Source organism: Procambarus clarkii, chromosome 59 (assembly GCF_040958095.1).
Source record: "Procambarus clarkii isolate CNS0578487 chromosome 59, FALCON_Pclarkii_2.0, whole genome shotgun sequence".
NCBI classification, from domain to species: domain Eukaryota; kingdom Metazoa; phylum Arthropoda; class Malacostraca; order Decapoda; family Cambaridae; genus Procambarus; species Procambarus clarkii.
The window spans coordinates 11,670,007-11,689,725 of NC_091208.1; the positions used below are offsets into that span (position 1 = coordinate 11,670,007).

Consider the following 19,719-nt stretch of genomic DNA (forward strand, 5'->3'; position numbering starts at 1 on the left):
TCGAACAGGTGGCTGGATGCATACGTTTCTGCTCACCCTGGCAAGCCTTGCTGGTGCTGGTGTTGTTGTCGTTGTTTGACATTTCTTCCATAGTCTTTTATATAGTTGTGAAGACGTAATTTTGGAGGGAAGAGCAGGCTCAATCTCTTGAAGGAGATTATCGTCACAACTCTCCCCCGAAGCCTGCGGTTCTGGAAGAAGTACGTCTTTATGTGGTGGAGTAATGGATGGAGTTGCTTCTACTTCATAAACTCTGGAGAGATCATGGGCTAAGATGTTGTCAGACTCTTGGTATAGCGTGTCTCCAGGTTGAATTTCTGCAGTTAGCAAGCCCATAGTAGAAGACGTTGAGATGAGAAGTGGGCGTGCTGCAGGAGGTGTAGGGTGGTGTGGTCCGTATTGATGGTGGACCGAGCACTTTTCAGGTGTGGAGTGAAGTGCTGAAGCTTCAGGATGAGGAAGAGTAGCTCCTTGCCAATTGTTCCGTAGATCCTTGTAGCAGTAGTCGCTGACAAGTGTATTCTTCTCGCCTCGTTGCTGCATCACGACACCACCCACGTCGGTACCATTGGCGTCGACATGGAGGATGAAGGGCTGATCTGACGAGGTGAGAGTGGAATTAGAAGAGGGCATAGGAGCACGAATATTATCCTGAAAGCATTTGGGAAGATCATTAAGGATTTTGGAATTAGAAGGCGCCGACTCCTTGTCAGTGCTTTCGGGAGAAGAAGCCGGGATGGTCTCACTGTGGATGTAGGGTTCTGTGAATGTGGAATAATTAGTCAAGACAGTGGGAGGAGTACCATTATATTGCTTCAGGAGGTTGACGTGGCACAGCTGGGTCTTCCGCCGCCTATCAGGAGTCTCTATCACATAATTATTATTATTCCTGCACTCTTTGACGCAGTAGGGTCCTGAAAATCTGTTTTGTAAAGGTGAACCTGGGATAGGGAAATAAGCAAGGACGAAGTCTCCCGGCTTGAATTTTCTTACTTTGCTGGTCTGGTCGTAATGAGTCTTCATTCTCACCTGGGCTTTCAATAGATTATCATGGGCAAAGCGGTGGACTCTCTCTAGAATGTGCTGAAGGTTTTGAAGAAACTGGGGCACATTCTGATGCTCACTGAAGGTGGCATCTCTGAGAGAGTCTTTGAAAGCCTTAAGGGGAGTACGGCACTTACGGCCGTAGAGCATCTCATAAGGAGATACTCCTAGGGACTCATTGGGGAGACTTCTGAAAATACACATTATTAGGTCAATCTGCTTATCCCAATCCTTTGAGGTTTCACTACAAAACTTTTTCAAGAGTGCTTTGATGGTCTGATGACTACGTTCAAGAGAACCCTGTGAAGCAGGATGATAGGGGCTGGACAATACCTGTTTGATGTTGAACTCCTCCAGTGTTCTTTTGAAGAGATCACTGGTGAAGTTGGTGCCACAGTCACTTTGAATCTCCCTGGGAAATCCGTATTGAGTGAAGATCTTCAGTAGATGTTTGATAACCGTAGCAGCCGTGATGTTCTTCACTGGAACTGCTATGGGAAATCTGGTGGTAGGACACAGGATGGTTAGGATGTAGGCGTTACCTGAACTGGTCCGAGGTAAAGGACCAACACAGTCTATTATGAGTCTGTGGAAAGGTTCCGCAGGCACCTGTATGGGAATCAGTGGTGCTCTGGGAATGGAGACGTTCGGTTTGCCTGCCATCTGACATGTATGACACTGTTTTACGTACTGTTTGACGTTATTTACCATACCTGGCCAGTAGTAGTCTTGGCGAATCCCATGGTAAGTCTTGTTGAAGCCGTAGTGGGAGAATGCTCCATGGGCCAGGTGTAGAATAGTGGGCCGCAGGCTGGTGGGAATCACAAGTTGTTCGGTGTTGGCCCAATCGTCCTCCTCCTTCAGTTTACTGGGTCTATATCGGCGGTAGAGCAAGTCGTTCTCTAGGAAGAACCCAGGAATACTGTCGGGTTGAGTCTCAGCCTGGAAAAACAATGGTGTTAAAGTAAGATCTTCCCTCTGCAACTTACGGAACTCCAACTTGGTCAGATGCGGGGGTAGTTTCTGAGGGTCTTGAGGGACAGCGGTAGCAGTAGAGTCAGCTGGCTGTGGACGTGCGGCTTGTGCACGGGTGGTCACGAGAACCGGAGGAGAAACTTCACTCTCTTGAACCTCTGCTGGAACATACTCAAGAATAGGGTTACTTGGCACAGAGTTACACACCTGGGGTTTGTCCATGACGATCAGGTTGGTTGGTTGCAGGTCTTCTGCCAAGTCGTTGCCTAGGAGAAGTTGCACTCCAGGCATGGGAAAAGGCTTTTCCCTGACGGCGACTTGGACTTCCCCGTTCACGTAGGGACAATCCAGGTGGACTCTGGCGAGAGGGTATGGAGTAGTAGCAGTGAGGTCAGTGATGAAGACCGTTTCCCCGGTGTAGACTATGTTGGGCACAGCCGACTTCAAGATGATCGATTGTAGAGCCGCTGTGTCCCTCAAGATCTTCAATTTGAAACGTCCCTCCGGATTTGAACCGTTGGCAGAGACAGTTCCAGTATACAGGTGGTTACTGAAAAGAGAAAGATCATTAACATCAACACCAACATTCATCACAGGCTTACCGGACTTAGGAGGAGTTGGTTTGGGTCGTTGTTGGTCAGTGGTTCCCTTGTATTGAGACTTACCACACTTGTCTATGGTATGTCCATAGAGTCTACAATACTTGCAGTACAGTTGTGAACCAGCTTGATCGGGGCTCACCTTCTCGTAACTGTACCACGACTTCTTACTGGAGGATGGTTCAGGTGTCAGCCGGTGGATGAGGCTGTAAGTGTCAGCCGACTTAGCACACTTCAGGTAGTCGGTTTCTTCTTTATCTGCTAAGTAGAGGCGGACAGGAGGCGGCACACGTCTCAAGAATTCTTCAACAAGCATCAGGTTGACGAGTTCTGTAAAAGTAGAGACATGTGCTGCTTCCAGCCATTTCATGAAATACCTCCGTTTCGTGTTAGCAAACTCAAGGAAGGTAGTGGTACTTGCCTTCAGGTGGTCACGAAATTTCCTTCTATAACTTTCAGTAGAGAGGAGGTAGGCGTCCAACACTGCTTGTTTCAGAGTGTAGTAGTCATTCTCAGACGCCAAAGTACTGAGTGTGACTGCAGCTCTACCTGTAAGATGGACTCTGAGAAGTGTGGCCCATTGGTCGACAGGCCAACTGAGTTGATTAGCAAGGGTTTCAAAGGTGGTAAAGAACACATCAACTTCTGCTTCTACAAAGGATGGCATTAACTTACTTGCATGTGATATATTAAAACTGACGGGAAGATTGGCAGTAGCTTGCTGGCGTTGAGCGAGGTGTGAAGTTTCCAACGTGTATTCCCGTTGACGACACTCTAGAGCCAGAGTCGCTTGTTGCTTGTCATGTTCGCGTTGCATCTCCAACTCGCGTCGTTTGGTTTCAAGCTGTACTCGTTCCCGCTCCTGGAGTAGTGCAACCTCACGTTCCTGGAGGGCGAGTCCACGTTCGTGTTCTTCTCTCCTCAAGGCAGCTTCACGTTCTCTGAGGGTGATTTCTTCCCTTCGTATGTCAGCTGCTTCCCTTTGCTGTTCGCGGGCTTCCCTTTGCTGCTCACGTTCAATCTTGGCCAGCTCTAGTTTGAGTTTCAGCGTTGCCAAATCAGTTTTATCTGCAATATAGTAAGTTTCATGAGTTTCAGAGTCTATCTTACCTTGCTCTAAATAGTAATCCAGCAACAGGTTGTGTAGGTCATTTTTGTTGGCTTGGTAGGGAACTTCTAGTTGATACTCATGTGCAAGAGTTTGTAGTTCAGTCCTCTTGGCACGACTTAAAGTCCCTATTTCACCTGCTGGATTTGCACGGAAAGTTTGGAGACGAAACATGGTGAAATTAGCAAATAAAGGTACACGAATGTTCAATAATGAAATGTCAGAAACAGGACAACGTGGCAACTGGTACCTATCCTGTGTGATCTTTAACAATTAACGTTAAGTGAAAGATATTAAATGATTAAATTAAATCAAGGGCGCAGGAAATCTTGTACCCGGTACTCATGTAAGAGAATAAGGGCAAGAAAATCCTACTAACAAATGAAACAAAGTTTCGAAAACAAATGAAACAGTTAAATGCTTCAAAAGTAAAATTGGTAGTCCAAGGATGTAGGCATACCTTGCCAAGTCTCTATAGGACATAAAGCAAGTTTTTCCTACTGAATTTAATATGATACTTACAGAATTAGCGAACTTTTGTGCTCTGAAAAAATAAGCTAATTCCCTACCGTTGTATGTATCATCATCTCTGACTGACGTGTAGGGGTGCGAGGTGTCAACTGGTGACGAGAACTGCTGCTGAGGTCCCAATTCAGCAACTAAAGTTCGAGCTAGAGGAACTATGGCCCTCTTTGTCCTCCTACAGTCAGATTGCAGAAGATTGGGTACTCTTGACCCGGGGCAGACCACAGTACCAGGGTACCAATATGATGATCTGTCAGAATGAGAAATATTCAAGGGACATAGATGGTAAATACGAGTAATAACAAGGAGGGAGAGATGACCAATTAAGAGTATGACTGAGGCCTACAGTCACCACGTAATCCAAAGTTGTCTCACCTTCACTATATGTTACTCTCGTAATGCACAATACACCGCACCTTATAAAAAATGAAATTGAATGAAAAATAGTAAAGCTACGTTAACAAAGTTAAATACGCTTACCATAAATTACCACTTGGCACCAGTACCTGAGTGAGGCTCCTAGGACAGGCCCCCATAAAACTTGTGACGGTAACGCGTTGGTGTTCGGCTGTTTAAGGCTAGGGGTATGGCCTCGTCACATAGTTATAAAAAAAAATAGAAAAAACTGGAACTTCGTCTGTGGTAAGGTAAGGAGAAGACACACAAAACACAAGTAAAACTTTAACAATGAAATTTTAATGACGTTAAATAAATCAAAACATGAAAATAATGCACAAACAAATTCTTATAATAAAATCAATGAATCAAAATAATAAGAATACTTAAATGACAAAATGAAAAGTTACGTTAAGGCAAAATAACAAGAAGTGCAATACAACAGTAAGTGGGAGGTGCTGGAATATTGGCTTAAAGCCACCACCTCTCTCAGTACACTCTAGAGTCTAGCTGGGAGGTGTGCTGGCTACGAAAGCACGGAACATTCTGAAGACTGATGTTGGGGCGACCCCAGACATCGGGTAGTATTGGGGGGCGAGTGCAGGTGCAGCCAGACCGGCGACCAATCAGCGGAGCCGTAGCGATCAACGGGTAGTTTGGTGGTTGGAGTTCGAACAGGTGGCTGGATGCATACGTTTCTGCTCACCCTGGCAAGCCTTGCTGGTGCTGGTGTTGTTGTCGTTGTTTGACATTTCTTCCATAGTCTTTTATATAGTTGTGAAGACGTAATTTTGGAGGGAAGAGCAGGCTCAATCTCTTGAAGGAGATTATCGTCACAATATATATATATATATATATATATATATATATATATATATATATATATATATATATATATATATATATATATATATATATATATATATATATATATATATATATATAAGTGTACCAGTTATTGGTGTTAGGCTGTGTGCCCAGTATTTATCTTATTATTATTGATATTGATGAATTTATCTCTATATATGTATATGTTGGTGTGATGAATAACATTTCCATGCGTGCAGTAATTATTTGTGTTATCGCCTTCGAGAGGAATTACTGTGTCCAAGGCCAGTACCGTGATTCAATTGCATTCATCATCATTATTATAATATGTCGTGTATAACGCCTTTACAGTGAATTATCATGTTTATTGCTGTAGAAACGATTTATTGAGCTTGATACCAGTGAAGTGACTCATTGCGTTCTATTGTCATTATAGCAAATATTGTGTTGATTGCAGATATGGAGATTACTGTGAATTTAAAGAAACAAGGCGCATAACTCCAGGAAAACAAGTACAGGAGCATTCACACGGTGAGGGGGGCCGCTCAGCTGATTATGACATTGATGGGAGGGGGAGTGTTACCCTCTAGACGAGCCCCAGTTTTATGAAGAGAGAGTGACTTACTGCCAAGTACTTGTTTCTTCGTTGTTGATATATTACCTTGTGTGTTTCAAGTAAAATACAAAATACCTTTGCGTTTGTATTATCCCTCCATATATTTTGTTGCTATAGAACAGTTCCAAAGAGTGAGAGTATTAGAGACATATACCTGCCTGAGACCAGATTTAATGAGTAAGCTCTCTGCCATTAGTACCACAATTCCCCAATACCACTGACGTGTTACTGGACACGGGAAACACCAGTTGGCGACCATGCAGTTAGTAGTAGAGCCCTTGTCGGGGCGGGCACACGGTTGGGAGAGAGCAAACTGTGTTCCCACTCATCTTTGGCTATAAGGCTGGCTGGGGATCGACTAGGATACTCTCCTGGCGAACAGTGGCGCCACGAGGATTCAGTGAAGACCTGCAGGGCAACGGTGAGTAACAGTTATCGCTAATACTACTGGGTGGTGTCCATGTAGAGAGAGAGACACCCCGACGTTGGCGACCGTTGACAGGATATCAAGAACGGTTACTTATACTTATACTTATACTTACAACTATATATTTACTATATATTTACTATATATATATTTTACTATATATTCAATGTCAGGTAAACCCTGACATTGGCGATCTTGCCAGGTGTCCGGGATAAAGAGCTAGTGTACACCGTTACTCAAATACAGGACGTTCCCCGACATTGCCGACCTTGCCAGGATTAAGTACTTAGGATATCTTATATACTGTTACTTACCTCGCGTACCCCGACAATATCCTAGTATTTGGGTAATAAAGTTAAGAAGCAAGATGATGTTGCAACACGTTTTCCTACTTTCGTTTCTGCCCGAAACGCTGTGCGTGCTAGTGGCTTTACAAGACTGTAATTACCATATTTGTATCCTCACATTCCTTATGTACATTCTTGTATATGCATAAATAAATAAATAAATAAATACTTGTTACACTGCAACATTGTTAAGATTTTGGACATTTCTTTCTCATTTACTTGTTATGTAATATTGTAAATACAGGTTAAAGGGAAGATTGCGACGCCGTTGTCATGGAGACATCACCCCTCCTCTTGACTGATGTTTACACATTTACGCCATTCACCGCCGTTCATTCACCGAATTCAAGAAACAACCAGAAAGCAGGTGTTTAACAGTGCCCTACAATGATCACTGCACACAGTAGTGAATCCATTCGCATGTCAGAGTCCTCACATTCATGAGGGGTCCTGCTTAGTGCATGACGTCATTGGGGTCCTGCTTAGTGCATGACGTCATTAGGGTCCTGCTTAGTGCATGACGTCACTGGGGTCCTGCTTTAGAGCACGACGTCACTGGGGTCCTGCTTAGTGCATGACATCACTAGGGTCCTGCTTAGTGCAAGACGTCACAGGGGTCCGGCTTAGTGCATGACGTCACAGGGGTTCTGTTTAGTGCATGGCGTCACTGGGGACCTGCTTAGGGCATGTCGTCACTGGGGTTCTGAGTAGTGCATGACGTCACTGGGGTTCTGAGTAGTGCATGACGTCACTGGGTGCCAAACATAGTGCGTGTAGTCACTGGAGTCCTGCTTAGTGCATGACGTCACTGGGCTCCTGCTTTGTGCCTGACGTCACTGGGGTCCTGCTTAGTGCATGACGTCACTGGGATCCTGCTTAGTGCTTGACTTGACTGGGATCCTGCTAAGTGCATGACGTCACTTGGATCCTACTTAGTGCATGACGTCACAGGGATTAAGTACACTGTGGAAACCTGCTGGCTCTATGTTTAGTAATCTGTGGCCACCTAACCAAAACAAGAAACACCAGGGTGACCAACACACTAATACCATGAAACACCAGCGTGATCCACACTCTAACAACAAGAAACGCCAACATGACCAAAACACTAACAACAAGAAACGCCAACATGACCAAAACACTAACAACAAGAAACACCAGCGTGACCAAAACACCCATAACAAGAAACACCAGCGTGACCAAAACACCAACAACAAGAAACACCCGCGTGACCAAAACACCAACAACAAGAAACACCAGCGTGACCAAAACACCAACAACAAGAAACACCAGCGTGACCAAAACACCAACAACAAGAAACACCAGCGTGACCAAAACACCAACAACAAGAGACACCAGAGTGACCAAAACACTAGAAACAAGAAACACCAGCGTGACCAAAACACCAACAACAAGAAACACCAGCGTGACCAAAACACCAACATGAAACACCAGCGTGACCAAACCAACCTGTTGAAACACGAGTTTCTGCGAATACCACTGGCCTTAGAACACGGTACACAGTAAGTGTTATACCACACGCTAATAACTGTAGTACATTTTATTATTTTATTTTATTTATATATATACAAGAAGGTACATTGGGTTTGAGAGAATACATTGGATAGTACAGTATTTACATTCTTGTAAAGCCACTAGTACGCGCAGCGTTTCGGGCAGGTCCTTAATCTAGCAGATAATTTTAAGTAGGTAATTTCAATCAGAATTGATAAATGAAAGATACATTACAAGAGAAAAATGATATGAGAGAGATAAGTAAGTATAATAAAGTACATTGTTATATTAAAGCTCTGATTGATTACATTGACAGCTTGATTAGTAATTTAAACAAGATTAATAGACACCATACAGCAGATTGACAGCACATATAAGACAGCAATGATCACAATGGTAAAAATGTTCAAAATGGGTACATAAAGATTGGGAGACTGGGTAGCAAAAGATACAGATAACAAGATTTATAAACACCATACAACAGATTGGCAGCACATATAAGAAAACAGCAATGATCTCAATGGTAAAGATGTTCAAATTGGGAACATAAAGGTTGGGAGATTGGGTAGCAATAGATACAGTGCAATTTTAAGGCAAAAAGTGAAAAACTATGAAGATGAAATTAGGCACTTTTTAGTATTGATTTTGAATGATGTAAAAGTTGGACAGCTTTTCAATTCAGTAGGGAGTGAGTTCCATAAACTGGGTCCCTTTATTTGCATAGAGTGTTTACACAGATTAAGTTTAACTCTGGGGATATCAAAGAGATATTTATTTCTGGTGTGGTGATAATGGGTCCTATTACATCTGTCCAGGAAGAGTTTCAGACAAGGATTTGCATTTAAGAACAGGGTTTTGTAAATGTAGTTGACACAGGAGAATTTGTGGAGTGAGATTATGTTTAGCATGTTTAGGGAGTTAAACAAGGGGGCTGTGTGTTGTCTGAAAGGAGAATTTGATATTATTCTGATAGCAGATTTTTGCTGGGTGATGATGGACTTGAGGTGGTTTGCAGTGGTTGAACCCCATGCACAGATACCATAGTTGAGATAGGGATAGATTAGTGCATAATATAGAGAGATGAGAGCAGAGTTAGGAACTTAATATCTGATTTTGGAGAGTATACCAACTGTTTTAGAGACTTTCTTAGTTATGTGTTGTATGTGGGTACTGAAGTTGAGTCTCTTGTCTAGGAATATGCCAAGAAACTTTCCATCATTTTTATTGCTAATGTTTACATTGTCAATCTGAAGCTGAATTGCATTTGTATATTTGCTTCCAAATAGGATATAGTAGGTCTTTTCTATGTTAAGTGTTAGTTTGTTGGTTGACATCCATAAGTGGACTTTTTTTAGTTCATTATTAACAACATCATTTAGTGTATGTGGGTTGGGGTTGGAGTAAATGAGGGTAGTATCATCAGCAAACAAAATAGGTTTCAGAATGTTAGAGACATTAGGCAGATCATTAATGTATATAAGAAATAGTAGGGGTCCCAAGATGCTGCCCTGTGGCACTCCAACGGTTATTGGTAGAATGGGAGAGATTATATTATTGATGGCTACACATTGGTGTCTATCTCTAAGATAGGATTGGATATAGTCCAGTGCATGGCCTCGGATTCCATAATGATGGAGTTTACATAAGAGGTAATCATGATTAACAGTATCAAAGGCCTTTCTCAGGTCAATGAAGAGTCCAATTGGAGACTCATTTTTGTCAAGGGCTCAGTAAATTATATCAAGGAGACTAATAATTGCATCGTTGGTACTCTTTTGAGAGCGGAAGCCAAACTGACAGGGGCTAAGAATGTCGAATTTTACGAGGTAGGAGTAGAGCTGTTTGTAGATGATTTTTTCAAATATTTTTGATAGTATGGGTAGGTTCGATATTGGTCTGTAGTTGTTTATGTCTGACGGATTACCTCCTTTATGAACTGGCGTTACTCTTGCGTTTTTAAGGATATCAGGGAAGGTATGACACTCAAGGGATTTGTTGAACAGCAGAGCTATAGGTGGTGCAAGGGCATGGGAGGCTCTCTTGTATACAAAGGATGGGATTTCACTGATGTTCCCAGCTTTGGTTTTTAGTGAGTGTATGATGGACACAACATCTGTCGGGCTGACTGGTGAGAGGAGAAGAGAGTTTGGATAGCTGCCTGAGAGATATGTGTTGATATGTGTCTGAGTCTGTGGGATTTTACTTGCAAGGTTAGCACCAACCGATGAAAAGAAGCTATTAAATTCATTCGCCATTTCTAAGTCAGATGACAGTGTAAGGCCATCCTTAGAGAGTGTTATATGGTTGTGGGAGTGTTGTTTAGTTCCCAGGATGTTAGAGATGGTGTTCCATGTGCTTTTCATGTTGCCTTTTGCTTCTTTGAATCTAGTCTCATAATATGAAAGTTTTGCTTTTCTTATGATACTGGTAAGCACTGATGAGTACCTTTTAACTACTTCCATTGAAACTAGGCCACTCCTAAATTTCTTTTCGTATTCATGTTTTTTGTTGATTGATTTAATTATGCCACTTGTGAGCCATGGGTTATTTTTTCTTTTATCAGTTACTTGTATGGTAAGGAGGGGACAGTGAGTGTTGTAGAGGTTTAGAGTTTTGGAGAGAAAGTGGTTAGTTGATGAGTTTATATCCTGTGAATTATTAAATTCAGATTCCCAGTTAATATTGTGAAGTGCATTAGAGAGATTGCCTAAAGCTGATTCACTATGTAGCCTGAATGAAAGTTTTTTGGTTTCTGGTGGTGATGTGTCAATGTTTGCTATGAGGAAGGTAGGATAGTGGTCATTTGTTCTGTCATAAATTACCCCAGATGTAAGGGGAGCTGTTATATTAGTCCATAGGTGATCCAGGGTAGTGGCAGATGTTTGAGTGACTCGGGTGGGCTTGGTGATTGTGGGGATTAGCATACAGGAGTGCATGCTGTTACGGAAATAGTCAACTTGAGGGTTGTTTTGAAGACCCAGGTCAATATTGAAATCACCTCCCAGAATGATATGATTTTTGTTGAGATTGTTATTTATGATAAGATTCCTTACATTGTCAGAGAATAAAGCTATGTTGGTATTAGGAAATCTATAGATGGCACCGATTATCAGGGAGGATTTAAGGGATTTACTGGAGAACTTGGCAAAGGTATATTCACAATAGTCGTCTCTATCACTAATGACACTATTGCAAATGAAGGTATCTTTGTAATATATTGCTGTACCGCCACCTTTTTTATTAGGCCTGCAGTTATGAATGGCTTTATAACCAGCTAAATTGTAGAGTTGGGTATAGTCATTACTTAGCCAAGTTTCTGTTAAAATGATGAAAGATAATTTAGTACCTAGTGCTGTAAGTAGTGCATTTATATCATCAAAATGTTTACCAAGTGACCTAACATTTTGGTTGTAAACTGATAAGCAGGTGCTGTTTAGGAGTTTGTTTTTTGCAAGATTTGCTGTGTAGTACCTGCAATAATGATGATCAATGTGCTGATTAGTGTGGATATGGGACAGAAGATTTCGATCAGGATCAATATCAGTAAGCATATAGATAAGAATGTCATGATACAATAAGATAAGCAATTACAGGAACAGATGAAAACTAAGTCTGCTGTAAAATAGAAAGTAATTATAGCAAAACACAGCAATATAATAATATAACAATACAATAAGAGCTTACAAAGTATTGAGTCTGCTAAAATTAGAGAATAATTATGGCAAAACACAACAATAAATGCAAGTAAACAAAAGAATTGAAACAATTAGAGGTAGAATTAAGGTCACTAGATAGCCATGGAGGATACACAAGTTTGGTGGAGAGAACAAAAAATCAGTAGAGACTGTCAAGATGAATATATAAAAAAAAGAATTTGACAATGATAATTGTAAAGTAAAATAATCTTAAAGATAATAAATTTTATTTAGCTTAGTTTTAACCTATAATTAGTATGAACTTAATTAAAAGAACAAAAATGAGATCAATAATTGATTTCAATAAATGACATAGATCAATACAATTAAATTTAAAATTTAAATGGAATAGGGTAAGATTAGATTTAAGAGTAAAATTTTACAATGAAACTGAGGTAGATGCTTGCATAAGTGCATGGAGACTTGATGGATTATTTAGGAAATTATATGAATGAGAGAACATTAGGTAAATGGTAAGGCAGAGACAGCACCTTAGACAAAGTTAGATTAAGTTAGGTTAGGCTACGGCACTGAAAGAGTTATTTTAAGTACTGGCATTGGTCGGGTTCAGGTTTTCAGATATACCACAATCACCTAAGAAGGCCAGTAGTTATTGGTCACATTTTATTTCATATCTTTTTCCTGTACTTTCCTTCTTCACAAAAATCGTACCATTCCTAGTGTAGCACTGCTTGATAACACCAGGGTTTTGTTTGCGAATTTGACGCAGCCTGAAGAGGAGGGATCCACGCTGCTTTGTAAGACACTCATTTATATAGAGGTTGGTTTTTTGAGGTTGAGGTTTTATAGAGGTTGGTTTTTTCATTTATATAGAGGTTGTTGGCTATCAACATAGTTGCTAGAGGATGCCTACTTACTGTAGAGATAAACTTATCCTATTATGTACACTCAAAATTTTAGTGGTGAAAAAACTCATTAAACACATCATGAAGTTTCAAATCTATAAATATTTTTTTTCGATTAATATAAAAAGAAAAAGGTTTTGTGTTAACTTTTTTAAAACTTTTTAAAAAATTTAAAACATATTTTTAATACTATACTAATACATAAATTTTTATCACAAAAACTTTAGGTGTTATAAACAAATTGTATTCGAGAAATTATAATTAATATTATCTTTCTTTTCCTCCCACTCTGAGTCGGTCGTCTTTTTGTTGTTTTCTATATCACCCTCATGGGTAACTCTCATGTTCACAATTATTTACGTTTTATTCCACCAGAAATTTTGTGTTGATACATTGAATACCCTATTAATATCCCCTTTGTGTACCGTATTCTTAGTCTACTCTCACAGTCGTCAGTAAGTGGGATCACTTAGCTACTGGGCATCATTACATTCCCCACCCCCTCCCCCGTCCAATCCCAAATCCTTATCCAGCAATGGGATGAAGTGTCCGGTTATGGTAATGTTGTGGCTGAGGGTGTGGAGGTTGGTGTTGATGTTGTTCAGGGCCTTGTTGAGGTTGGTGATACAGTGACTGGTTATGGTTATGTTGTGGCTGAGGGTGTGGGTGTTGATGTTGTTCAGGGCCTTGTTGATGTTGGTGATGCAGTTGTCGGAAAATCCGACACCATTTAATAATATCATACAGGCAGATAATATTGCTGCATTGTATAAACAAGTTAACCCGTAGAAAATGTAACTAGTAGTGGAATTTCCGTCTATAGAAAACGGGATATCATTACCACATACTATTATAAATTCACCACCTATTATGGTGGGAATTATTCTTAAATACATTAGTCTTTGGACTTTACCATCATAAAAACATCTCATATAAATTAACTTAATTATCAGAATTAAAATAGAGTAAATGTGACCCTTCTATCACTTACTGACATCTGGACAATGTAGGCCAGTAGCGTCAGTGAGGGGGGAGTGGTCAGCCATTGTTATTGTTGTTAAGACCACAGAGTCGTGGAGCAAATTCGGCTCCTATAAATTCTCTTGGACGAAGTGTTATGGAAGATCAGAGTAGTGATCTGCCATCATCAACACGCTGTCATCAATCTCAAGGGAAGTGTCTTTCCGAAACCTGTTTATCTAATCATTTTTGGCCATTAATGTCAGTAGATAGGGGGGGGTACCGGTTAGAACACGAATGATCGACTCAAACAAGATAATTAAGCCTAGGTCTTTATGGTTCCTTGTACAGTGTTTTCTCTGATATAGCTGTCATATATTAGGATTCTGGCTTTACAGCTAGCGCCCTTTTGACAGGTCAAGACGAGGAAGCATGCTTTGTGTACCAGTTACTGGGTGATGGAAGCTACCTCAAAGAGGATAATTTGGTGTCTACATCCTGGTTATACCTGGTGGATTAAGGCCTGCTGTACAATAAGATAAGGAACCTCTTCAATGTACACTAATGTGTAGTTAATACTGTAGTTTGATTGGCTGCATATATATAAATTCAATATAAACCCCCCCTAATGTGTAGAGGATCGATTTGTGAGATTATTGCAGAAATACAGTCCACTTATCATCATACCAATTGCTATCGAAATATATAAATTAACGTAAATATAAATTCTATATACATTCATATAAATTAAATAAATATAAATCTCACAGGTCGGTTCCCACAGCAGTGCCTGGTTATGGGTATGTTGTGGCTGAGGGTGTTGAGGCTGGTGTTGATGTTGTTCAGGGCCTTGTTGAGGTTGGTAATGCAGTGCCTGGTTATGGTTATGTTGTGGCTGAGGGTGTGGAGGCTGGTGTTGATGTTGTTCAGGGCCTTGTTGAGGTTGGTGATGCAGTGTCTGGTTATGGTTATGTTGTGGCTGAGGGTGTGGAGGCTGGTGTTGATGTTGTTCAGGGCCTTGTTGAGGTTGGTGATGCAGTGCCTGGTTATGGTTATGTTGTGGCTGAGGGTGTGGAGGCTGGTGTTGTTGTTGTTCAGGGCCTTGTTGAGGTTGGTGATGCAGTGCCTGGTTATGGGTATGTTGTGGCTGAGGGTGTGGAGGCTGGTGTTGTTGTTGTTCAGGGCCTTGTTGAGGTTGGTGATGCAGTGTCTGGTTATGGTTATGTTGTGGCTGAGGGTGTGGAGGCTGGTGTTGATGTTGTTCAGGGCCTTGTTGAGGATGGTGATGCAGTGCCTGGTTATGGTTATGTTGTGGCTGAGGGTGTGGAGGCTGGTGTTGATGTTGTTCAGGGCATTGTTGATGTTGGTGATGCAATGCCTGGTTACGGTTATAACAATAAGCAATACAATAAACAACATGCAAGTGGAAGATCCGGACAACGTCTTTATGCGTGATATCCAAACCCTTGTAATTATAATTAATATCAACACGAGCGAGGCAGATTTTGCAAAAGAAATTGTCAACATGCCCAGGCACTCAGTCCCGGGTCCAGACTCATGGAATTCAATATTTATAATGAAATAATTTTCTAAACTATATTCCAAATTAAAATGAGTTTAGAAGCATGATGATGTTGCAAAATATCCTAATAGAGTTAGAGTTAGATCATAGAGTTTAGAACCTTGATGTTCCAACATATCATAATACTTGGGTCATGGTGTTTAGAGCCTTGATGTTCCAACATATCATAATACTTGGGTCATAGAGTTTAGAAGCATGCTGATTTGGCAACATATTCTAATACTTGGTCATAGAGTTTAGAACATTGATGATTAATGATGTTGCAACATATCCTAAAACGTGGTCATAGAGTTTAGAAGCATGATGATATGGCAACATACCATAATGCTTGGGTCATAGAGCTTAGAAGTATGGTGATTGATGATGTTTCAACATATCCTAATACTTGGGTCATAGAGATAAGATGCATGATGATGATGTTGCAACACGTCTTCCTACTTTTATTTATTTATTTATTTATTTATTTATTTATTTATTTATTTATGCATATACAAGAATGCACATAAGGAATGTGAGGATACAAATATGGTAATTACAGTCTTGTAAAGCCACTAGCACGCGCAGCGTTTCGGGCAGGTCCTTAATCTAAGAAAATTTTAAGGAGGTAAATACTTGCAAAATTTATAGACAAAAAAATGATAACAGATTACATGGAATGAAAAAAAAGAAGATGAGAGAAAATTATAGGTACAGTATATTAAAGCACATAGGTAGCTATGATTGATTGCAATGACAACTTAAAATGGTAGTTGACAACAAATTGGTAGGCACAATACAGCAGAAACAATATAAGATTGATTGCAATGACAGCTTGGATGGTAGTTGACAAAAATTGGTAGTCACAATCCAGCATATGGCTAGCACATAAAAGAAGACAGCAATGAACACAATGATAAGGTTGTTTGATATTACATAAAAATTAGGAGATTGGGTAACACTAGGTACAGAGCAAATTTAAAGCTCAGTGTAGGAAACTAAATAGGTGAAGTTAGGTACTTTTTGGTTTTGCTTTTAAATAAGGCAAAAGTTTTACAGTTTTTCAATTCACTAGGGAGTGAGTTCCATAGACTAGGTCCCTTAATTTGCATAGAGTGTTTACACAGATTAAGTTTGACCCTGGGGATATCAAAGAGATATTTATTTCTGGTGTGGTGATAATGGGTCCTATTACATCTGTCCAGGGAGAGTTTCAGAGCATGGTTTGCATTTAAGAACAGGGTTTTGTAAATGTAGTTGACACAAGAGAATGTGTGGAGGGAGTTAATATTTAGCAAGTTTAGGGATTTAAACAAGGGAGCTGAGTGTTGTCTGAAAGCAGAGTTAGTTATTATTCTGATAGCAGATTTTTGCTGTGTGATGATGGGCTTAAGGTGGTTTGCAGTGGTAGACCCCCATGCACAGATACCATAATTAAGATAGGGGTAGATTAGTGCATAATATAGTGAGAGGAGAGCAGAGTTAGGAACATAATATCTGATTTTGGAGAGTATACCAACTGTCTTAGAGACTTTGTTAGTTATTAGTTATGTGTTGAATGTGGGTGCTGAAGTTGAGTCTCTTGTCTAGGAATAGGCCAAGAAACTTGCCATCATTTTTATTACTGATGTTAATGTTGTCTATCTGTAGCTGAATTGCATTTGATGATTTGCTTCCAAATAAGATGTAGTAAGTCTTTTCGATGTTTAATGTTAGTTTGTTCGTTGACATCCATAAGTGGACTTTTTTTAATTCATTATTCACAACATTATTTAGTGTATGTGGGTTGAGGTTTGAGTAGATAAGGGTAGTATCGTCAGCAAACAATATAGGTTTGAGAATATTAGAGACATTAGGTAGATCGTTTATATATATAAGAAATAGAAGAGGTCCTAAGATGCTGCCCTGTGGCACTCCAACGGTAATTGGTAGAGTGGAAGAAGTTGTATCATTGATGGTTACATATTGGTGTCTGTCACTAAGACAGGATCGGATGTAGTCAAGGGCAAGGCCTCGGATTCCATAATGCTGGAGTTTAAGTAAGAGGTAGTTGTGATTAACAGTATCAAAGGCTTTTCTTAGGTCAATGAAGAGTCCAATCGGAAACTCATTTTTGTCAAGGGCTGAGTAGATAATGTCAAGGAGACTAATGATTGCATCATTGGTGCTCTTTTGGGACCGGAAGCCAAACTGGCAGGGGCTGAGTATGTCGAATTTTACGAGGTAGGAATAGAGCTGTTTGTAAATAATTTTTTCAAATATTTTTGATAGAATGGGTAGATTTGATATTGGTCTATAATTGTTTATGTCCGCCGGATTGCCTCCTTTATGGACTGGCGTTACTCTTGCTTTTTTGAGGATATCAGGGAAGGTGTGATACTCTATAGATTTGTTGAACAGTAGTGCTATGGGTGGGGCAAGGGCATGGGAGGCTCTCTTGTACACAATGGACGGAATTTCACTGGTGTTCCCTGCCTTGGTTTTTAGAGAATGTATGATGGACACAACATCTGCCGGGCTGATTGGTGAAAGGAGAAGAGAGTTTGGATAGCTGCCTGAGAGATATGTGTTAATATGTGTCTGAGTCTGTGGGATTTTACTGGCAAGATTAGCACCAACCGATGAAAAGAAACTATTAAATTCATTTGCCATTTCTAAGTCAGTTGACGGTATACCCCCATCCTTGTAGAGTTTTATTTGGTTATGTGAGTGTTGTTTAGTTCCTAGGATACTAGAGATAGTTTTCCAAGTGCTTTTCATGTTGCCTTTTGCTTCATTGAATCTATTCACATAATATGCAAGTTTTGCCTTTCTTATGATACTGGTAAGCATTGATGAGTACCTTTTAGCTACTTCCTTTGAAACTAGGCCAATCCTAACTTTCTTTTCATATTCATGTTTCTTGTTGATTGAGTTGAGAATGCCACTTGTGAGCCATGGATTGTTTAATCTTTTGTCAGTTACTTGCTTGGTAAGTTGGGGACAATGAATGTTGTAGAGGCTTAGAGTTTTGGAGATGAAGAGGTTAGCTAATGAATTTATATCATGGGTATTATTGAATTCAGAATCCCAGTTAATATTGTAAAGTGCCTCTGTAAGATTGTCTAAAGCTGATTCACTGTGTAGCCTAAATGAAAGTTTCTTGCTTTTTGGTGGTGTTATGTCCATGTTCGCTATGAGAAAGGTAGGATAGTGGTCAGTTGTTCTGTCATAGATTATACCAGATACAAGGGGAGCTGTTATGTTTGTCCATATGTGGTCCAAGGTAGTGGCTGATGTTTGAGTGACTCGGGTAGGTTTGGTGATTGTGGGGATTAGCATACAGGAGTTCATGCTGTTAAGGAAATAGTCAACTTGAGAGCAATTTTGTTGACCCAGGTCAATATTAAAGTCTCCTCCCAGAATGAAGTGGTTTTTGTTGAGATTGTTGTTTATAATAAGATTCCTTAGGTTGTCTGAGAAAGAAGCTATGTTAGTATTGGGAAATCTATAGATGGCTCCAATAGTCAAAGAAGATTTAAGGGATTTAATTGAAAACTGAGCAAAAGTATATTCACAGTAGTCATCTCTGTCACTAATAACACTGTTGCAGATAAATGTATCTCGGTAATATATAGCTGTGCCACCACCTTTTTTATTAGGCCTACAGTTATGAATGGCTTTATAACCAGCTAAGTTGTAGAGTTGGGTATAGTCTTTATTTAGCCACTTGTTACACTGCAACATTGTTCAGAATTTGGACATTTCTTTCTCATTCACTTGTTATGTAGTATTTAAATACCGGTTAAAGGGAAGATGCGACGCCGTTGTCATGGAGACATCACCCCTCCTCCTCCTGACTGATGTTTACACATTTACGTCATTCACCGCCGTTTATTCACCGAATTCAAGAAACAACCAGACAGCAGGTGTTTAACAGTGCCTTACAATGATCACTGCACACAGTAGTGAATCTATTCATATGTCAGAGTCCTCACATTCATGAGGGGTCTTGCTTAGTGCATGACGTCACTGGGATCCTGTTTAGTGCATGACGTCACAAGGGTCCTGCTTAGTGCATGACGTCACTGGGATCCTGCTTAGTGCATGATCTCACTGGGATCCTGCTTAGTGCATGACGTCACTGGGGTCTTGCTTAGTGTATGACGTCACTGGGGTCCTGCTTAGTGCATGACGTCACTAGGGTCCTGCTTAATCCATGACGTCACTGGGATCCTGCTTAGTGCATGACGTCACTGGGGTCCTGCTTAGTGCATGACG

The 19,719-nt window shown here is 40.4% G+C and overlaps 1 protein-coding gene across 3 annotated transcripts in view; it reads left to right on the plus strand.

Moving 5' to 3' along the window:
- Nucleotides 1-6,166, plus strand: part of LOC123768066 (D-serine dehydratase) — a 340,022-nt gene extending 333,856 nt beyond the window's left edge. For all 3 annotated transcript variants that reach the window (XR_011223235.1, XR_011223234.1, XM_069306864.1), the window contains one exon: nucleotides 5,933-6,166. Coding sequence is in view for 1 of the 3 variants with exons in the window: in XM_069306864.1 (XP_069162965.1) it covers nucleotides 5,933-5,950 (18 nt within the window). In the remaining 2 variants the exon portion in view is untranslated. The remainder of the gene's footprint in view (nucleotides 1-5,932) is intronic.
- Nucleotides 6,167-19,719: the final 13,553 nt, after the last annotated feature.